This window comes from Lygodium microphyllum, chromosome 5, assembly GCF_053477565.2.
Source record: "Lygodium microphyllum isolate KBCC chromosome 5, Lygodium_microphyllum_v1.1.10, whole genome shotgun sequence".
In the NCBI taxonomy this organism is placed as follows: domain Eukaryota; kingdom Viridiplantae; phylum Streptophyta; class Polypodiopsida; order Schizaeales; family Lygodiaceae; genus Lygodium; species Lygodium microphyllum.
This window is the reverse complement of record NC_141139.1, coordinates 89319434-89335981: the sequence shown is the minus strand read 5'-3', so window position 1 is coordinate 89335981 and position 16548 is coordinate 89319434. Positions and strand designations below refer to the sequence as shown.

The 16548-nt window shown below is 40.2% G+C and overlaps 1 protein-coding gene across 1 annotated transcript in view; it reads left to right on the top strand.

Moving 5' to 3' along the window:
• The window catches only part of LOC148036115 (protein RRP6-like 2), a 53150-nt gene that overhangs the window by 24666 nt on the left and 11936 nt on the right, over window positions 1–16548 (top strand). The window contains exons 4-11 of the mRNA XM_087678107.1: window positions 7223–7306; window positions 7438–7517; window positions 8799–8849; window positions 8942–9050; window positions 9144–9226; window positions 9373–9418; window positions 9562–9649; window positions 10465–11069. Of these exons, the coding sequence (XP_087534233.1) occupies window positions 7223–7306; window positions 7438–7517; window positions 8799–8849; window positions 8942–9050; window positions 9144–9226; window positions 9373–9418; window positions 9562–9649; window positions 10465–11069 (1146 nt within the window). The remainder of the gene's footprint in view (window positions 1–7222; window positions 7307–7437; window positions 7518–8798; window positions 8850–8941; window positions 9051–9143; window positions 9227–9372; window positions 9419–9561; window positions 9650–10464; window positions 11070–16548) is intronic.

Genomic DNA, 16548 nt, shown 5'->3' with positions numbered 1-16548 from the left:
TTTGTAAGTCTGTCCAAGGTTTCTAGTCTGGATTGGTTGTAGGGTTTGAGGAGTATTCACCATAGAGTAAAAAACAAAACATCATCTTGCCGGTCTATTGAATGCCTCTTTTTCTAGTAAACGTGCTTTTGCGAAAGGGTGGAGATCTCATGTCTTTCTGTGGAAAAGCATCATCTTTTCATTCTTAAATAGAACAGCAGATGAAGTTTTCAATGATCATCTCATTCTTGCTTAAAGATAAACCTGTTTTTGGATTCTTGACCAAATGGCAAGTTAAGTTTCTAATGATAAAAGTTCAATTAGGATGATCAGAAGACAGGCAGCTACAGTAGGAAGTGCTTTGATTTTCTTTTCATGATTTTTCCATGTCAGACTAACCTTGGCCAAGAAAGAAAGCGGTTTGAAGGTCTGTGTGCTGCAGGCAATCAGAAGAAACGAGAGATCAAAAGCTTGAAAATCACAACAACATTTTAAGCCTCTTATAATATTTATGAGGCACTTTGTTTCTAATATTCTTTAGATTTTGTATTAGCTGTGGCTTTTGCAACTTTGTTTTACATGAAATCACAAATGTTCCATAAGGAAAAGCATGTAAATCATTTGATCTGATAAAGTATGTCTATTGTTGCAAGAGTCTTGGCCCAGCAAGAGGAGTGGAGGTGGAGAGGTTAGAAAGACTAGAATCCTTTGTAAAATGCCACATGATACCATCTTAATGAAAAAATGAACCATGCGTTCTTTATAATTGTTACATCTTTCTTTTCATTATGGCACTGTGTTTGATCCTCAACATCTTTCATTCAAACTCTTCATGCTTGAGGTGAACTGTACCCTAACAGACAATGATGGACTCTGATTGCCAGGACTAAATTATCCTTATACATCGCCTCCAAAGAACACTCTGAACATCCAGAAGCACATTGGAGACAATGGTGAAGTGATCCATGCTATCCAGAATATTGGTTACATGAAGATGGAATAAAAAGAAGCTAATATAGGAAAAAACACAATGTATTGTTAAGATTCAGCACATCACAGATTTTATCCTGTTTCCAGATTCAAAGATGTCAGATGTGGCATAAAAACATGGTAATTGCCAAAGCTACACGGGTGGCAATCATCATTAGGAACAGATAGAAGACTGCCCAACAATTCTACTCAACATAATGTTTAGAATGCCTTGCTTGAGATATCATCAAGTTGCTGTTGCAGGTCCTGCACTTTATCCTTCTACAGCTGAAGGGTGGGGGCCTATGTAGAACTGTTACCAGGGGCAGAATCTATGACAAACGCCACGGCAAAAGTCAAATCCAAAGTCTGTGCAGTCAGTTCATCCTTGAATCAGAATCCACTTGGCCTTGGGTGGGTCCTCTTTCTCACAATTAACATAGCTGCCCATTCATAATACACATTTCTTGTCCTTTCCAGAATAGATGCACGATCAACCATGAACACGATTTTTGAACCACAATTCACCAAACATGAACGCTCTCTCTCTGGTTGGAGAGAAGTCCCTGTATTTGTTGTCCTCCATTTGGGGACATTCTCTATTACCATCTCTGCCATAACTTTGGCACCTCTGAGACCTTGCAGTCTCTGTCTCTGCGATTTCTACAATAGATTTTGAAAAAGAAAACCATAGTCCCATTGAAAAGTCAAGATGCATGGAGAATCTGCCTCAAGATAGATGGGCTTTTCGTTCAAAGGTGTGTCCAGAGACCAGACTCTGATTTTTAAATAATGGCTGAGTAGAATACAGTTGTGATTTGCAGGACAGTAGCTTCAGAGCCCCATCATATGGGGATTTAAATGGAGCCACTTGCTTCTCATGATCAGCCAGCATTCACATAGGATTTCCGCTCCTGATTACCTCACAAGCACAACAGATTTAGAGACATTGCCAAAGATGGGAGCTCGTTGCTAATATCATTGCTCACATTTGGAGTGCAAGGATCATTTCTCACATTTGGAGTGCAAGGTATGGCCGCATGATGTTTCCACTGCAGAGACTCTTTCTAGGATTTGGAGTATCATAGTTATTGAAAACGCCTTGCGGCTCCAACTGTTTCAATGTTTTGTCTCTCTTTTTGTTCCTGTTTCATTTTAGTGTCTCTCATTTGCTACATTTTTTGGAATCTCTTTGAAACACCGAATTTCTCATTTGGACTGACAGTATCCATACTTTCTATGGAGGTGGGAAAGGATATAGGTTGGTTTTGAGAGTATGAGTAAAAGGAGAGAGACTTTTGTGCGGACATGGGAGCCATCTATGCCCTGAATGGCCATCGAAACAAGAAGATAGTTTTAAACTACCATCAATCAAGCACTACCTCAAGTGGATCATTGGATAATAGGTGGGGACTTCAATATGGTGGAGGCCCTAGAGGACGAGGGGTAGAAGTACAAAGATCATAAGAGGAGAGTACGCTACTTGGATGGAGTTCCTCTTTCAAATTAGAGGTCAAGATCCTTGGTTCAAAATGGAGTTACGATAGATCCACATGGTCTTTTGTTCTCCAAACTCTAGGAGAGACACAGCAAGAGGAGCTAGGATATTCTCCAAGTCAATAGGTTAGTCTTGTTTGTACATTCTGTGTTCTCCCATTGCCAATCCTACTATATTTTTTACAATCAAACTCATCTGTAGCTAGAGCCAAATAGGCTCACCCTCGAGCTTGGATGCAACAATAGGATTATGGATGCGCCGCAAGAGTTGGCGTCCCATACCACCATCCCATAACATCCTAGCATTTGGACATGTTGGCTTACGAGCCAAGAATCCAAAAGTGGTGATCACATGATGATATGTGTAATAGGGCCTTGAGTCCTATAAATAGAACTTTGCTTCCCTAACCCCTGTGAAGATATGCTAGGGTTTGCACTGAGGAAACACAACATGTACAACCAAGAGTGAGACACAAAGACTCAGACAGAGGCGAGAAAAATTGAAACCATAAATGCAAAACGCAAAACTCAAACACGGAGACAAACACAGAGAAGAAACTTTGAAGTGAATGAATGCTGTAAATGAATCTAAGAGTGTACAGAATGCCCAAGGGTAGAGCAATGCAGTGTCGGAGAGTGATATCCACCGGAGACAGATCCGAAGTGTTGTGACCACCAGTCGGAGTGTGGGAAACACCAACAGCTGATCACCAAAGTGTCAAGGAATTGAGGCGACAATAAGGGAGGTGTTTGCTGGTGTAGATGGCCTATTGGACAACAAAAACGTAGGAACCGTAGCAGTCGCCTGGTAGGAGAGATGGCAGTAGCTTGTCGCTTGGCACCAAATGCTGAAAACACAGGCTGATTAGGTGATATGATGATGAAAACGATGGAGATCTCCAAATAACTAGGCGATGGCTGAAAACAGGCCGTCTAGGGCTGGATAGTGATGGGCTATAGTCGATGATGGCTGGACAATAGAGGGTAGGTGGCTGATGGCTGAAATCTGCATGGCAGAGTGAAAAACCTGCACAATAGGATGAGGCTGAATGGTTGGTAGCTTTTCTATTTATAGATGTTGAAGGGTGCCCCAAAAAATTAGGGTTTTGGGGCTTAAACCATGCACCAAATTTGTGTTTTTCATTAATTAAGCGTGTTTTGGGGATGTTTAAAATTGATAATCAGCCTGTAAAGCATGTTTTAGCTCAATATCCCAGAACACAGTGATGATGCATTGAATCATGCTATGAGAAGAAAAGTTGATATATCGGAGGCGAAGCTCAAAAGATGACTGTACTATCCTGTTTGAATCAGACGGCAATAACTATGGGAATCTACACAGTTAAGGGAGTGAAACGCAATCCTCTAGGTAGTGGGCTATTAAAACCAGCCTTCCTTCTTGGAGACGGTGGTAATTCCATGATTAAGCACTCATTATAGCAATCAACAAATAAACATAAATTGAAATGCACAATTTACCTAAAGAATCTCGAACACTAGACACCTTGTTGGCCCCAAAACAGGCGCTTTGGGCAGTGGGCTATTGAAACCAGCCTTCCTTCTTGGAGAGGGTGGTGGATTCCTTTTCCCGAGCACATCTCTGACTTCTCTTCCTTTGTAGTGGTCTTTTGTTTTCTTGCCCTTTTGTCTTCTGTTTAGTAGTTTATTTCAGCAATTGTTTATGCTTCCATTGGTGCATTACTTTTGACATGGTATCAAATTGCAGGATCTATGCTCCTGCTGATGTTTTTCTGCTGATTTCAGGCCTTCACCTTTCATTTTCTGATCAATTAACTGTTTGTTGCTGCCCATCGTGCTGATTTCCATCAGTTTCTTTTGTGTTTGCTGCATTTGATGCAACATCGGCTGATGTCATCCCCAATTGGACCTGCGTTTTCAGGTTGCGACTCTATTGCTTCCTCTGGCGGCTTCTATATTGTTGTCGCCTGCTGATTTTTACCCAATGTTCCTGCAGTTTTAGTATCTCACTTCTCTACTGCTGGGCGACATCTTTTGACTGTTTTTTCTTGTAGATTTTGGTGCTGACAGCATTGTGTTTTTGTGATCAGCTTGAGGATGCTGCGTGTGAACTCTATTTTTGTGCAATCTATGTTGTTGGTGTGGCTGAACTCTCTCTCCGTATGCCTTCTCTTTTCTATCTTTTCTTCTTATGCTCTCCATATGGCTCCTCTATGCACTTCCACTGATGATAAGTTACATGGACCTGACTATCTTACACGGAATGTTGTCATGAAAGCCTGGTTTGTGTAGAAGGGGATTTAGTACATTGTTAGTGGACCTATTCCACGTCTTGAGATTTTGGTGAGGACAACCATGAGGAAGTAGTGCTTACATGGGATATGGATGATGCGCATGCTTGTTTTGCTCATCTTCGATGTATTTCTAAAGAAGTTCTACCAGTGGTTACCTCTTGTAGAATATCTCTTGAAGTATGTTCGAAGCTTCAAATGTCGTATGAGGCACTTTCCACCATGCGTGCAGTGACCCTTTATGGACAACTTCAATAGATGAAGTATGAGTTTGAGGACGCCATCAGTCGTTTTTGCTCTGCATTACACATGTACAGGACCAGCTTCAACACATGCAATTTGTCCTTCCAGAGGCACATCTTGTGGGAACGGTACTCTACAAGCTTATCTCAGAGTTTAATGGAGTGGAGAATGCTTTGAAGGCGCAGACATCATCTAAACTTGTGTGCTTCGCACATATGTCCTCGATGTTGCTTGAGCATGAGGCATCTTTGCATTTATAGGGGAGGCTTCTATCTCATTATGGAGGCTCTAGTGAGGCCTTTATCACTGCAGAGAGACGACAAAAGTTAGTAGTTGAAGGCCCAATGTTATCACTGTGGTAAGAAGGGCCATTTGCAAAAGGAATGCAAGGAGTTAGCTTCTCATGGAAGAAGAAGGAGAAGTGGAATGCAGACTTCTCTATCGATTCCTCCTCTTTCTTAGACTCCAACTTTGATCCTCCAGTCAAGTCAAACGTGTGAAAGGGATCCGCTTCTTCAGATTGAGGGAAGGGCTTGGCTGCCCCTTCCTCTACTGCTTTCTAGTCTTGGTGATGCAGTCATCCCTCACAGCTCTCCGATGCTAGAGAGGGAGTGTGAGAGAGTGTTGGGATGGTGTCAGTGAACCTCATTTATACAGGTATATAGGTGCACAGGTTCAAGAGAGGGATGCCCTTGACGCATCGACTGAAGTCTCATAGGTTTGAACCCTGGAGTTGGGATTGACATCGAGGTTTATGATGAGCTAGTTATTTGACAGAGAGCGAGCTTGGCTCCTAGTCTTGTGCTCACATGAGGGGACACTTTGGCGGTTTGGCCAACGGCAAGGAAACCATGGTCACGTATGTTCAAAGGCATTTTTGACAAGATAGTCTTGTATGCTATTGCGAGACATTGACAGACACAGAGACGTACTATGGTTCTTCTATATTTTTAGGAGCTGGTATGGTCGACATCGACATCAGGTTCTCTTTGAGGCACCATGGTTGTGGCTTGATCACCCATTACTTGGGTATCCATGGTTCTACTATGGTGGTTCTATGTTGTATGGATTGTGATGAGTCATTATTATTGTATCATTGTATTGTATCAGATCACCCATGAGGTGAGAGAGGGTGATATATTGGCGTGTAATCAAACGCTTGACCATTGGACATGAGGTGAAAAGTGAGGTTTAGTCTCATGAGAACTAGTACAGAAAACACATCTGCCATAAGCAAGCTTTCAAAAAAATCGCAACATATCACCAATATCAAGACCTTGTGAACAAAGACTTTACCCTAGCAGTGAATGCTGCATAGAAATGTGTTTCTTACAGGTTTGAAATATCTGGAACATTTTGAAATATTTCATGCTTATGAAACACACATTTCGGACCCATTCTTTCTTTAATAGCCACCACTCCATGCAGGACAAAAACCAGCAGTTTGCAGTGCATGGACAGCAAACAAGGGCAGCAGATGCTACATTTTGATGCAGAACAGGTTACAGATGCAGTTTTTCAGGTTGTAGTAGCAACAGGTGTGTCCATGATTGTTGGGAGCAGACGAACTTGAAGCAAAGCACATGTAGCAGCAAGATGTTTGCCTAGGTTGGCAAAAGAGCATACTGCATTGCCTTATCTTTTGATCTGTCAAAGGATGATGAGGCTGAATGAAAAACAATAGGGATAGTGATGGGTGTAGGATGATTTGATGCTGAAGACAATGTAGTGATGGAAAATGGTATTAGTGGGATGATAGTGGCTTTGTGCCCCTTTGACAAAATCTTTTAGAACTTTTGTCCTTTTGAAAGTTCTCTAGTTTTTCCTTAATTGAATTTGAATTTATGAGGGCCAAATAAATTGATGAATAATTGAGAAATCGTTTTGAGTCTTGACCTAAGTTTTTGTAGCTCAATAGGCCTCAGCTAACAAGTAAGATTATTTACTTTTCTCTTGTTTGAGTGCAAATAAGGTGTAGATTAGTCACAAGGACAATGCGGCCGTTATGTTTGGGATGATCAATTCTATATAACTAACAATGGAGTCCCTCATGGCTTCTGATATTATATAATGACATGACATGAGTAAACTATTTGATGCTTCTGTTTTGTTTGTTTGCTTGTTATTTGTTTTTCTGAGAATATTAAAGGACAATGATAGACTTGAAAGATATTCTCTCTTTGTCAATGACATTTGAAAATCATATGCACACCTGCCTGCCCCCCCTTCTCTCTTTCGTTTTAATTGGTGAGTGATTGTCATAGGTGATGCATGGTGCAGATTGGGATATAATGTGGCTGCAACGTGATTTCGGTATTTATGTGTGCAACCTTTTCGATACAGGGCAGGTTTGTAACTTTTTGATGTATGGTACCTCTCTGGTAGGTTTTCCACCCTCACCGGTATAAGGTGTACTGGTGAGGAGCGTATTTTTGTGTGTGATGGTGCACTTATCTTACTCATCATCATTTATGTGCAGGCATCAAGGGTCCTGGGTTTCAAGAGTTTCAGTCTTTCATATCTATTGGAGAACTTTTGTGGGGTTACACCTGATAAGCGGTATGCTTTTCATTGTGCATAGATGATGTGCATTAACTTGTCCAATCTACAATACAACTTAGATTGGATTAAGATAGTAAGCTCGTTTGATTTTTGAAGACAACCCCTTTTAAAAGATTCATAATGTACAAGCTATAGCTTTTGTTACTTCTAAGCAATTGACCTCAAACAAAGTGTGTCAAGATAGGGCTGCAAGGTATCATGATAATATTGAAGAAGGGCCTGGGTCCTGGTATCTAATTCTAATTCCTGAACCTGGTCTTGTGCCCATCATCAATATATCTTTGAAGGGTTTCAACTTATGTTCATGGAAAGCATCGTAAGGTAAGGAAGTGTTGAGGTTGATGCAACATCCTTAATGCATAGACACGTTAAAATGATATAACTTGTATTATAGTTTCGCACCATTCCTTGGCCATTTCCATCTTAGGATCTATATAATGTACATATATGCATGTGTGCAGCTAGTACACAATTATAACACATGCATGCTTATATATGAAAGATTCCAAAATTCACCATGAAGTATAGATCTAACAGGCTAGGCAATACAAATAAATTCAGAGACCAAGGGGTACACATAAAAAGGGAAAACACAAAGGTAACAGTTTATGAGGGAGTGATTGTGCATTAATATTCTTCAGGGGAAGATCCACAATATTAAAGATTTCATTTGTTGGGATGGTCGAGGCATAATGATAAAAAACTATGGTTTATCATAAGATTAAAGAAAAGTAATCAGCAGTCTGGGCTCCCTACACTGCTCTCAACTTCACTAAGAGTCTCTAGACAGATTCAGACTGCCATTGCTCTATTTCAGGATCCATTCAAAGTGTGGTATGCTCTCAAAGCTATCATTGGTGTCTCCAACTCCTCTTCCAGCTGACCTCATCCCTAGTTCCCAAAAACACAAAGGTTTGAGGTGGTGTGTGAAGAAAAGGTCCATGTAACATGTGGTATTTGAGGTGTCATCAATTCCATAGCACATGCCAACTGAGATACAATGACGTATTTGTTGGAGGTAGGGACTTCTAGGACATCACTTGTGAGATGACCTAGAGTCTCGATGCACATTAGAGTGCTCTAGCCCCTTTTGGGCTTGGGGACCATTCCTGTCATGGGCCTTGTGCATATATGTATAATGTACTGACATGTCCTGGGTGGTATCGTATTTATTTCATTCCATTCCTTCCCAAAATTTTGGACCACCTTGAAAGTGTAGACGTTCTCAATGCATGGACTTGATTTTCTGCAATGTTTTTCAACTGGGGTATGCTGCAGGTATCAAATGGCCGATTGGCGACTTCGACCCCTGACAGAAGAAATGCTGAGGTGTGTTTAATGGGAATTAAGACTTAAACCTACTTGTTCTATCTAGAACATACGGAGGGAGAAGTAATGCAAGTATCTGTTTTGTGAATCAGTTATGCAAGGGAGGATACTCATTACCTGTTATATGTGGGAGATATGTTGAAGCAAATGCTGATCTCTACTCGATGTGGTGATTTGGAGGGTCCTGAACCTCTTAGAGAGGTGTATACATGAGTTGTGCAATCAGAAATTGAGTCTCTACTTGTTCCATAGGTATAGGCACCTAATGAGGAAATAAATTTCTGATGTGATTAGGTTTGCAATCGGAGCAGGGATGTTTGCTTGAAACTCTATGAGAAAGAAATCACAACTTCGACATCCTATCTGCAGGTTTATGGGTGAGAATTGTATAAAGGCTGTTGTTTTTCTAAGACCAGGTGCACCCTTGTACAAAAGGGGATAGCACTTTCACAAGGTCAGCACAGAACTGATTCAAACTCTGGACTCGAAAGCTGAGTTATTGTAATGTCTTGTGGTGTAACAGGCTTCATGAGAAACAATTCCATGCAGAACAGCTTGCTGTGCTCGCTGTAAGTGCTGGATCATATGGAGCTTTAGTGTCTAATATTTTCACAGTTGTAATGCAAAGAAAGCCAGAAAAGCTTATCAGTAGTTTTTCTGTCTTTTATATCAAGGATCAGTGCTGAAATATATGGTCGGTATGCCATCTCAGGGATTATATATGTGGAGAGATCAGGTTGCTCGTGCTGAGGATGAAAGCACTGGCTATGTGCTGCCCAATCATCTGTTAATAAAGCTAGGTGGGTATCTATCAGTCTGCTAATTATTTGTATCAAAACGATACTGCACTTTCAGAGTCTCTCTCTGAGTGCAGGTCATACAGTAGTTCTCTCATTGCCTTTTGATTGGAAGGTTTTTACTACATTAAACTCGCATCTTGCTACGAATCATTATATTTTTTGGAGTTAAATTCACCAACTTCATCCACTTGTGGAACGGTTCTCTGTTTTAAAATTTAACTTAACAAAGCCTGTATAAATCAAAGACTGGACTAAGAATATGGTTGATAATGCATGGACAATGCTGGTTTTCTGTCTTTGCTGAACTATCTATGAATGGGCCTCAGTCATCATGTTCTTCCCTCATGGCTTGCGTATTGCTTTTCTTTGCTAGGCTTAAAAATTTATAGCAGAAAGCTCTAATGTGGCACAAGGATTTCTGCATGGTTTTTCTAGGGCCCAAATGTAAGATAATAGCATATTGGGAGCTTACAAAGTTGGTTTGCTCTTGTGGGAAAAATATGTTGGGCGGCATTTTGGCTATCCATCTAATCATTGCAGACTACTGTTAGCAAATTGTTTCCTATAGACTCATCATGGTCTCCAATCATGCATTTGGATTTATTTTACTTTGGCACATGAACACTTTTTCATCAATTTATATCAAGAAATTGTAAGTGATTTATAATTCTTTCTAAACTCTTTATTGGTATGATTCATTCTGTAGCTGTATCACTAGCATACACTTATAAGTTTGTGTTTCAAATTGAAATTCAAAAATAAAGGGAAAGTCATCGAGTAAATTTGACCCTGCCGATTCTTCTTCTTTTCTGCAGCTGAAGAGATGCCTGACACTGCAAAGAGACTGCATCCAATGCTGAAGGGCAAGCATACACTTGTGGCTCGCAACATAGGCGCTATTGTGGACATTATTAACAAGTCAAAATCGATGGCTGCAATGTTCAAAGAACAGTCTGATTTACTGCTTAAAGCTCAGCCCAGTTCCAGTCAACAAAAGAAAACTCACATGCCCATTTTTGAGGAGATACCGTTTGAAAATACACCATCAAGAGTGGTGCAAAATGATACTGCCTTGGGTGTAAATGAAAGAAACACCAATGCCGATGCTGCTCTTTTTCAAGTTAGCCCAATTGTTGAATACAAACCTTCAGAGCATAAAGACATAGTACCAGTCAATGATCCTTCCTTATCAAGCACCCAAACAGAAACTGCAACTGACATTGATAGTTTGTCTGAGCCAGTATCAGGTGCTGAACTTGGTGCTAAAGCTATTCAATCTGATGCAGTCTTAATGACAATACCTGCCAAAGTGGGTGCAGTAATGAAGAAAAAGGAAGCCAAAGGTCTAGCTTCTATGCTTGGTAAGAAAAGTATGCGGCAAACTAAAAGTGGTGGACACAGTGACAAAGATTCTGAGCAGGCAAGTTTTAACTTGATGGAGATTTTGTTGCAGATTGATATTTAGTATATACAGATCATGTGTTGTTTGCAGTGTCAAAGTTAACTTGGTATGATGAATGCATAGATTCCCCACAGTTTATCATGCAGGTCTCTTCTTGTAAACAAGAAAAAGCCATGTTGACATAAACAAGTTTATGTTAGAGAAAAGGAAGTCAAAACTACATCATAGTTCCAATGCTTGAGAAGCCGTTTGCACCAGTCCTTATCTGAAGGCGTTCTTAGCATGAACTTGTGCAACCTAGGTCCTGCTTCATCAAAGCACTTAACTCTTGTCAGTGTAGAGGCAGACTAGTATTCATCTTATTATTGTCTATATTGGAGGGGCTTAAACATCCCTTCTAGATATTGGAGGGATTCCAAGTAAATTTGAACATCGAGAAGATTCAAGGATAAACATCTGATCGCCTTGTTTCCATGCAGTTAATTTGTACATATTTTCCATGGTAGATTTATGCATAGGTCAAGGACGCTTATCACTTGTAGTTATTGCTGTTGTATGATGAAATACATCAGTAATTCATGCCCACAAGAGGAACTTTCATGTATGTTGCAAGTTCCTAAGTCTTATGTCGGGATTAAAGGATTTTTGTGAGTAGTGTGAATACGCTAGGGTTTAATGTGTATGGACTCCTACTGTGGAACAGGAACCTAAATTAGAACTGTCTTGTGACACAAGAATATGATTGTTGAAACACAGAGTAGTATGCTTTGATACCATGTCGAGAGACGATAGGGTTAAGTGTACTGCAAACACTGAGACGAGAAACTTAGAAACAGTAAAGAAGAATATGAATGAATAATGATGAACACAGAGTCATGCTGATACAATGGAGCAAAGCTTGAAGATGACTGCATTGTCTTATGGCTGATTAGGCTGTAGCACCTAGAAGGGAGTGAAATGGAGTGCTTTGGGTAGAGGTGTCAATGGCAAGAAAAAGGGCTGTTTTATGGAGGGAGCAAAATGCAGTCCTCTGGACAATGGAATATTGGAGTAGACACTGGAAGATGAAGGACAACAATAGAGGGAGCGAAATGCAGTCCTCAGGAGCTGTTGGAGATTGCTGAGCAGCCAATTGGAGAAGAAAATGCTGGAATATTTGATGAAGATCTCTCCATGTAAGTGGCTGCAGATAGACAATTGCTGGGCAGCCCTTTAGGAGTGAAGAAAACACAAAAGCGCAGGTATCTGAAGTAGGGCTGATGAGAGGGTGTAACCTATGGTAGACAGCTTTAATTTGCCACAAAAGAAGCCTCCATTAAGTGGCTGATGGCTGGGAATTGTTCCTTGGGTGTTGGGCTGGCAGCAGGAGCTGGAAATACACAATAATGATGAAGATGATCTGTTGTACAGGTCCAGGGAGAAATGAAACCAGCAACTACAGCAATGGAGATGATGAGGAACAGGCTGCTAGGTTGTGTGGACTCAAAACACGGCAACTTGAGTGTTTGGAGCTGATGACAATGTGGGTAAGACCTCTAGAATGAAATCACCTTTTTGTATGGCATCACGATAAGCTGGACAGCACCAGGAATTGAGATATCCACCAGGGTAGGGGTGCAGACAACAATGGTAAGAGGGCTGAGGCTGAAGGTGTGATGGGGAAATGATGAAGAATGAATGAGAGAGTAAGTGTGGAGTGAAGATGGATGAATGCCCATGCCCTATTTATAGGCACACGAGTCATTGAAATCTCTTGAGTGGCGCTCTGGCACTAACAAATGATACAAATAAAGATGTTTTGGGGTTGTAAATGGAAACCAAAATAGGAATTAATGGAATACAATGCACTTAATGACTTCGGTATTTCACTAGTGATGTAGGAAATGTCGTACTTGATGACGTGACAAAATTTGCATGTGTAGAAATTTGTTTGTGGGGTCCATGATCATGACTTGCTTGTATTGCATGCGAAGATCAGATTGTGATGATAAATGCTAGTGACATAAAAAGATGTCCATTGACATACCAAACGACAGCTCATTAGTAGTGAGGAAACTAATGGCTTGTGTACTAGTTTGATCATTTGTGAGCTATGGCATAATGCTTGCTTGAAGATAGGCTATGACAAGTTCCAACCATGTGACAAAATGAGAGAACTGGCTGGGAGCAAGGCAAAACACAATCCCCACGAAGTGGAGGTTCTTCCAATATATCATTCTCAATTAGAAGACGAGAAGAGTAGGCACATCATTGTTTACACATGGTCTTGATTACTTCATGTGATAAATATGAGTCTAAAAGTAGCTATGTATATACATGATCACATACATTATCTTCATTTAGATAATGAGAAGAATTGCCAAAGTCTTGTCGACACATGGTTTTGAACACTCCTATGATATTGTTACATCCTTGGTTATTCAGATGGGCGCCAAGAACATTGGTCACAATGGTCATTAAGGGATCTAGTGTGAATGCATTAGGGGCACTTAAAGGGTTAGGGCGGTCAAGTCCTATTTAAAGGACTCAAGGACCATTTGAGCACATCATTGTGTGATGTCCACTGTTGGACTTTGGGACTGTTGGCTGATGCTTCCATATTTTGGGACTATGGGCTGGTGGTATGAGGCACAAGCTTTTGGGACGTGGTTGTGACTTGATATGTTGTTTGAATTAGGGCTCGGGGGTGAGCTTGTTTGGCTCCATGGCTAGGAGGTGAGTATGGTGTCCATTCCCTTTATATTCTATATCATGGGTATAACTTGTGTAGTGTCTCATGTGTAGGTTGGATATTCTAGGGTGACGTTTTGTTGGTGTTAGTGTGTTTGCTTGTTATCTAGTGCTAGATGTTTCGTGCTATGACATACACTAAACCATTGTTTGCTCATGGGACCATGATTGTTCATGACTCTGGGGTACACTTTCATTCAAATAGGGTGGTATGGGCTAGTAGGACTTGTGAACGGGTAGGTGGTGGAGCTACAGATAGAGCCTTTGGTGGAGCTGGTGAAGCCTTTCACAATGAAAGCAATAAAGATATGGTGGCAATTGCTGCAAATGGCAGAGCCATTTTAGGTGGCGGTCTTGCAAGGGTTGAGGGCTGAGTTGCAAAGTTTGTAGGACGTGTGGCTCTAGATGATGGTGTTGGACAAATTGTCATAGACTATCGCCCAACAGAGAAACACGTAGAACTTTCCATCAACTTAAGGTTGAGGGAGTGCTTTAGTAGTGTGGAATAGCCCAAGAAAAAGTGAACTAGTAAGGACAAAGAGTGCAAGGGTGGTGATGGTGAGAGAATAAAGTTGACTATGATATCACTATTGGCCTAGTTGTATGGGCAGTATTGCTAGAAAGAAAGAGAGGAAATTTAAGAGAATGATGATCAATTTGCTAGCAATTGGCATTCCTTGGGTGGTACAGTTGGTTGCATTAAATGCAGCCAACATGATATTTTCTCCTATTTTTGACAGGCTATTTATTCCCTGGCTTCAGCACACTCTTTCATAGTTCTGATCTCAAGTTTCTGGATTGTTGATGGTGGAGACTGCCCTTGGGGTTCATAGAGTGTGAGATCTTTGAGGTGGAGACATATGTAGATGTACACTCTGCGCATGTACATATCTACCTATACAATATTCTTCATTGTAGATTTTCTGATTTTCTGTGTTCCACTCTCTTTCTCTCTCTCTTCTCTCTTTGTTCACTCTTGTCTTGGTCTTCACTCTGACATGGTATCAAAGCATTGAAGGACCAAGGGTAAGGATTCATAAGGGGACTAGATAAGCCCTTTAAAAAGGAAGTGAAAAGGAGTTCACCTAAGACGCTTGAAGAGGCAATTAAATTTGCATTAATCAATGAAGATAATACGCGTCCAGGTACACTCACTAGTCTCACTGATACGGAGCCCAAGACTAAGAAATTTGAAGCCTCAAAATTTGTAGGCAAATTTAAAAGAAAAATGCAATTTCTCAAGGGTAAGAAACAACCTTTGAAAAGAAACAATATATAAGGCCAAAGTTAAGTCAAGATGACTTTGATAAGGCTAAAAAGAAAGGCTGTGTTTCAATTGCCTATCCCCTAACCATGTTGCTTGGAATTGCCCTCAAAGGAAAAAGGGGAAAGATAAAGGAAAGGATAAGAACAAGGGCAAGGGAAAAGAAAAACAAATCCGTGTAGTGAAGACCCTGAAATTAAAGGGGCATGAAAAGTATAAATCTTTAGAGGTCTTGGACAAGGATGTACAACACAGGTGTTGTATGTCAACTTCTATGTGGCAGCCTACTTTTGGGCCACATGATTTAGTTAGAGTGCATGGATTGATAGCTGGAAAGAGGGTTAGAGTCATGATTGATGACTTTGCCACCCACAATTTCATAAATTATGCACTTGTCAAAAAATTGAAACTTCCCCAACAAAAGAGTGGGCATCAATATGTTGTTCGTATGATGCAAGGTCAGGATAATAAAATATGGGATACAATGGTATCCAATTTGGAAATTAAGACCCAAGGATATAAAGATAAACTCGATTTCCAAATTATGAATATGGAAAGAGCCAATATTGCTTTAGGGAGGGAGTGGCTATGGGGATTGGAACCATCCTTAAAACGTAGTTATCATCATAATACACTGGAATTTGAAAGAGATGGTAAGACTTTTGTGATTCAAGGTGAACATGAAATATCTGATAACCCTTTGATGTGTTCCATTGAAGTTCAAAAGGTGATAAAGAAGGAAGCTTGTGAGGTATATATGTTATGGCCCCTTCCTATACAGGATACTTTTACTTTTTGTAATATAAAGCAATAATTTTTTTATGTTAATGAGCTAAATGTAAGTAATGAATTAAGTGGTTTGTTAGATGAATTTAAAGATGTGTTTCCTTCTGATTTACCAAGTGGCCTTTCACCAAATAGGGGTGATGTAAATCACCCAATCGACATAGATAGGGATACACACCCTATTTCTAAACCACCGTATAAGCTAAGTGAAACACAGCACCAAGAAGTCGAAAGACAAATTAAAGATTATCTTGATAAAGGGTTTATACAACCTAGCAATTCACCTTGGGCTTCGCCAATTTTATTGGTAAAGAAAAAAGATGGTTCTATGCAACTTTGTGTTGATTATAGAGCACTTAATAAAATAACAGTGAAGAATAAATTTCCTATGCCCAAAATGGAGGATCTTTTTGATCAATTACAAGGGGCAAAATTCTTCACAAAGATAGACTTAAGATCAGGCTATCACTAAGTAAGAATTAAGGCACAGGATGTTTCTAAGACAACATTTCGTACTAGATATGGGCATTATGATTTTTTGGTGATGCCTTTTGGCCTCACTAATGCACCAGCTACCTTTATGAAGCTGATGAATAGTGTGTTATGGCCCTATCTAGGACAGTTTGTAGTAGTCTTCTTGGATGATATCTTTATCTTTAGTAAATTAAGAGAAGAGCATTTTGAACACTTATGATTAGTATTCCAATTGTTAAGAAT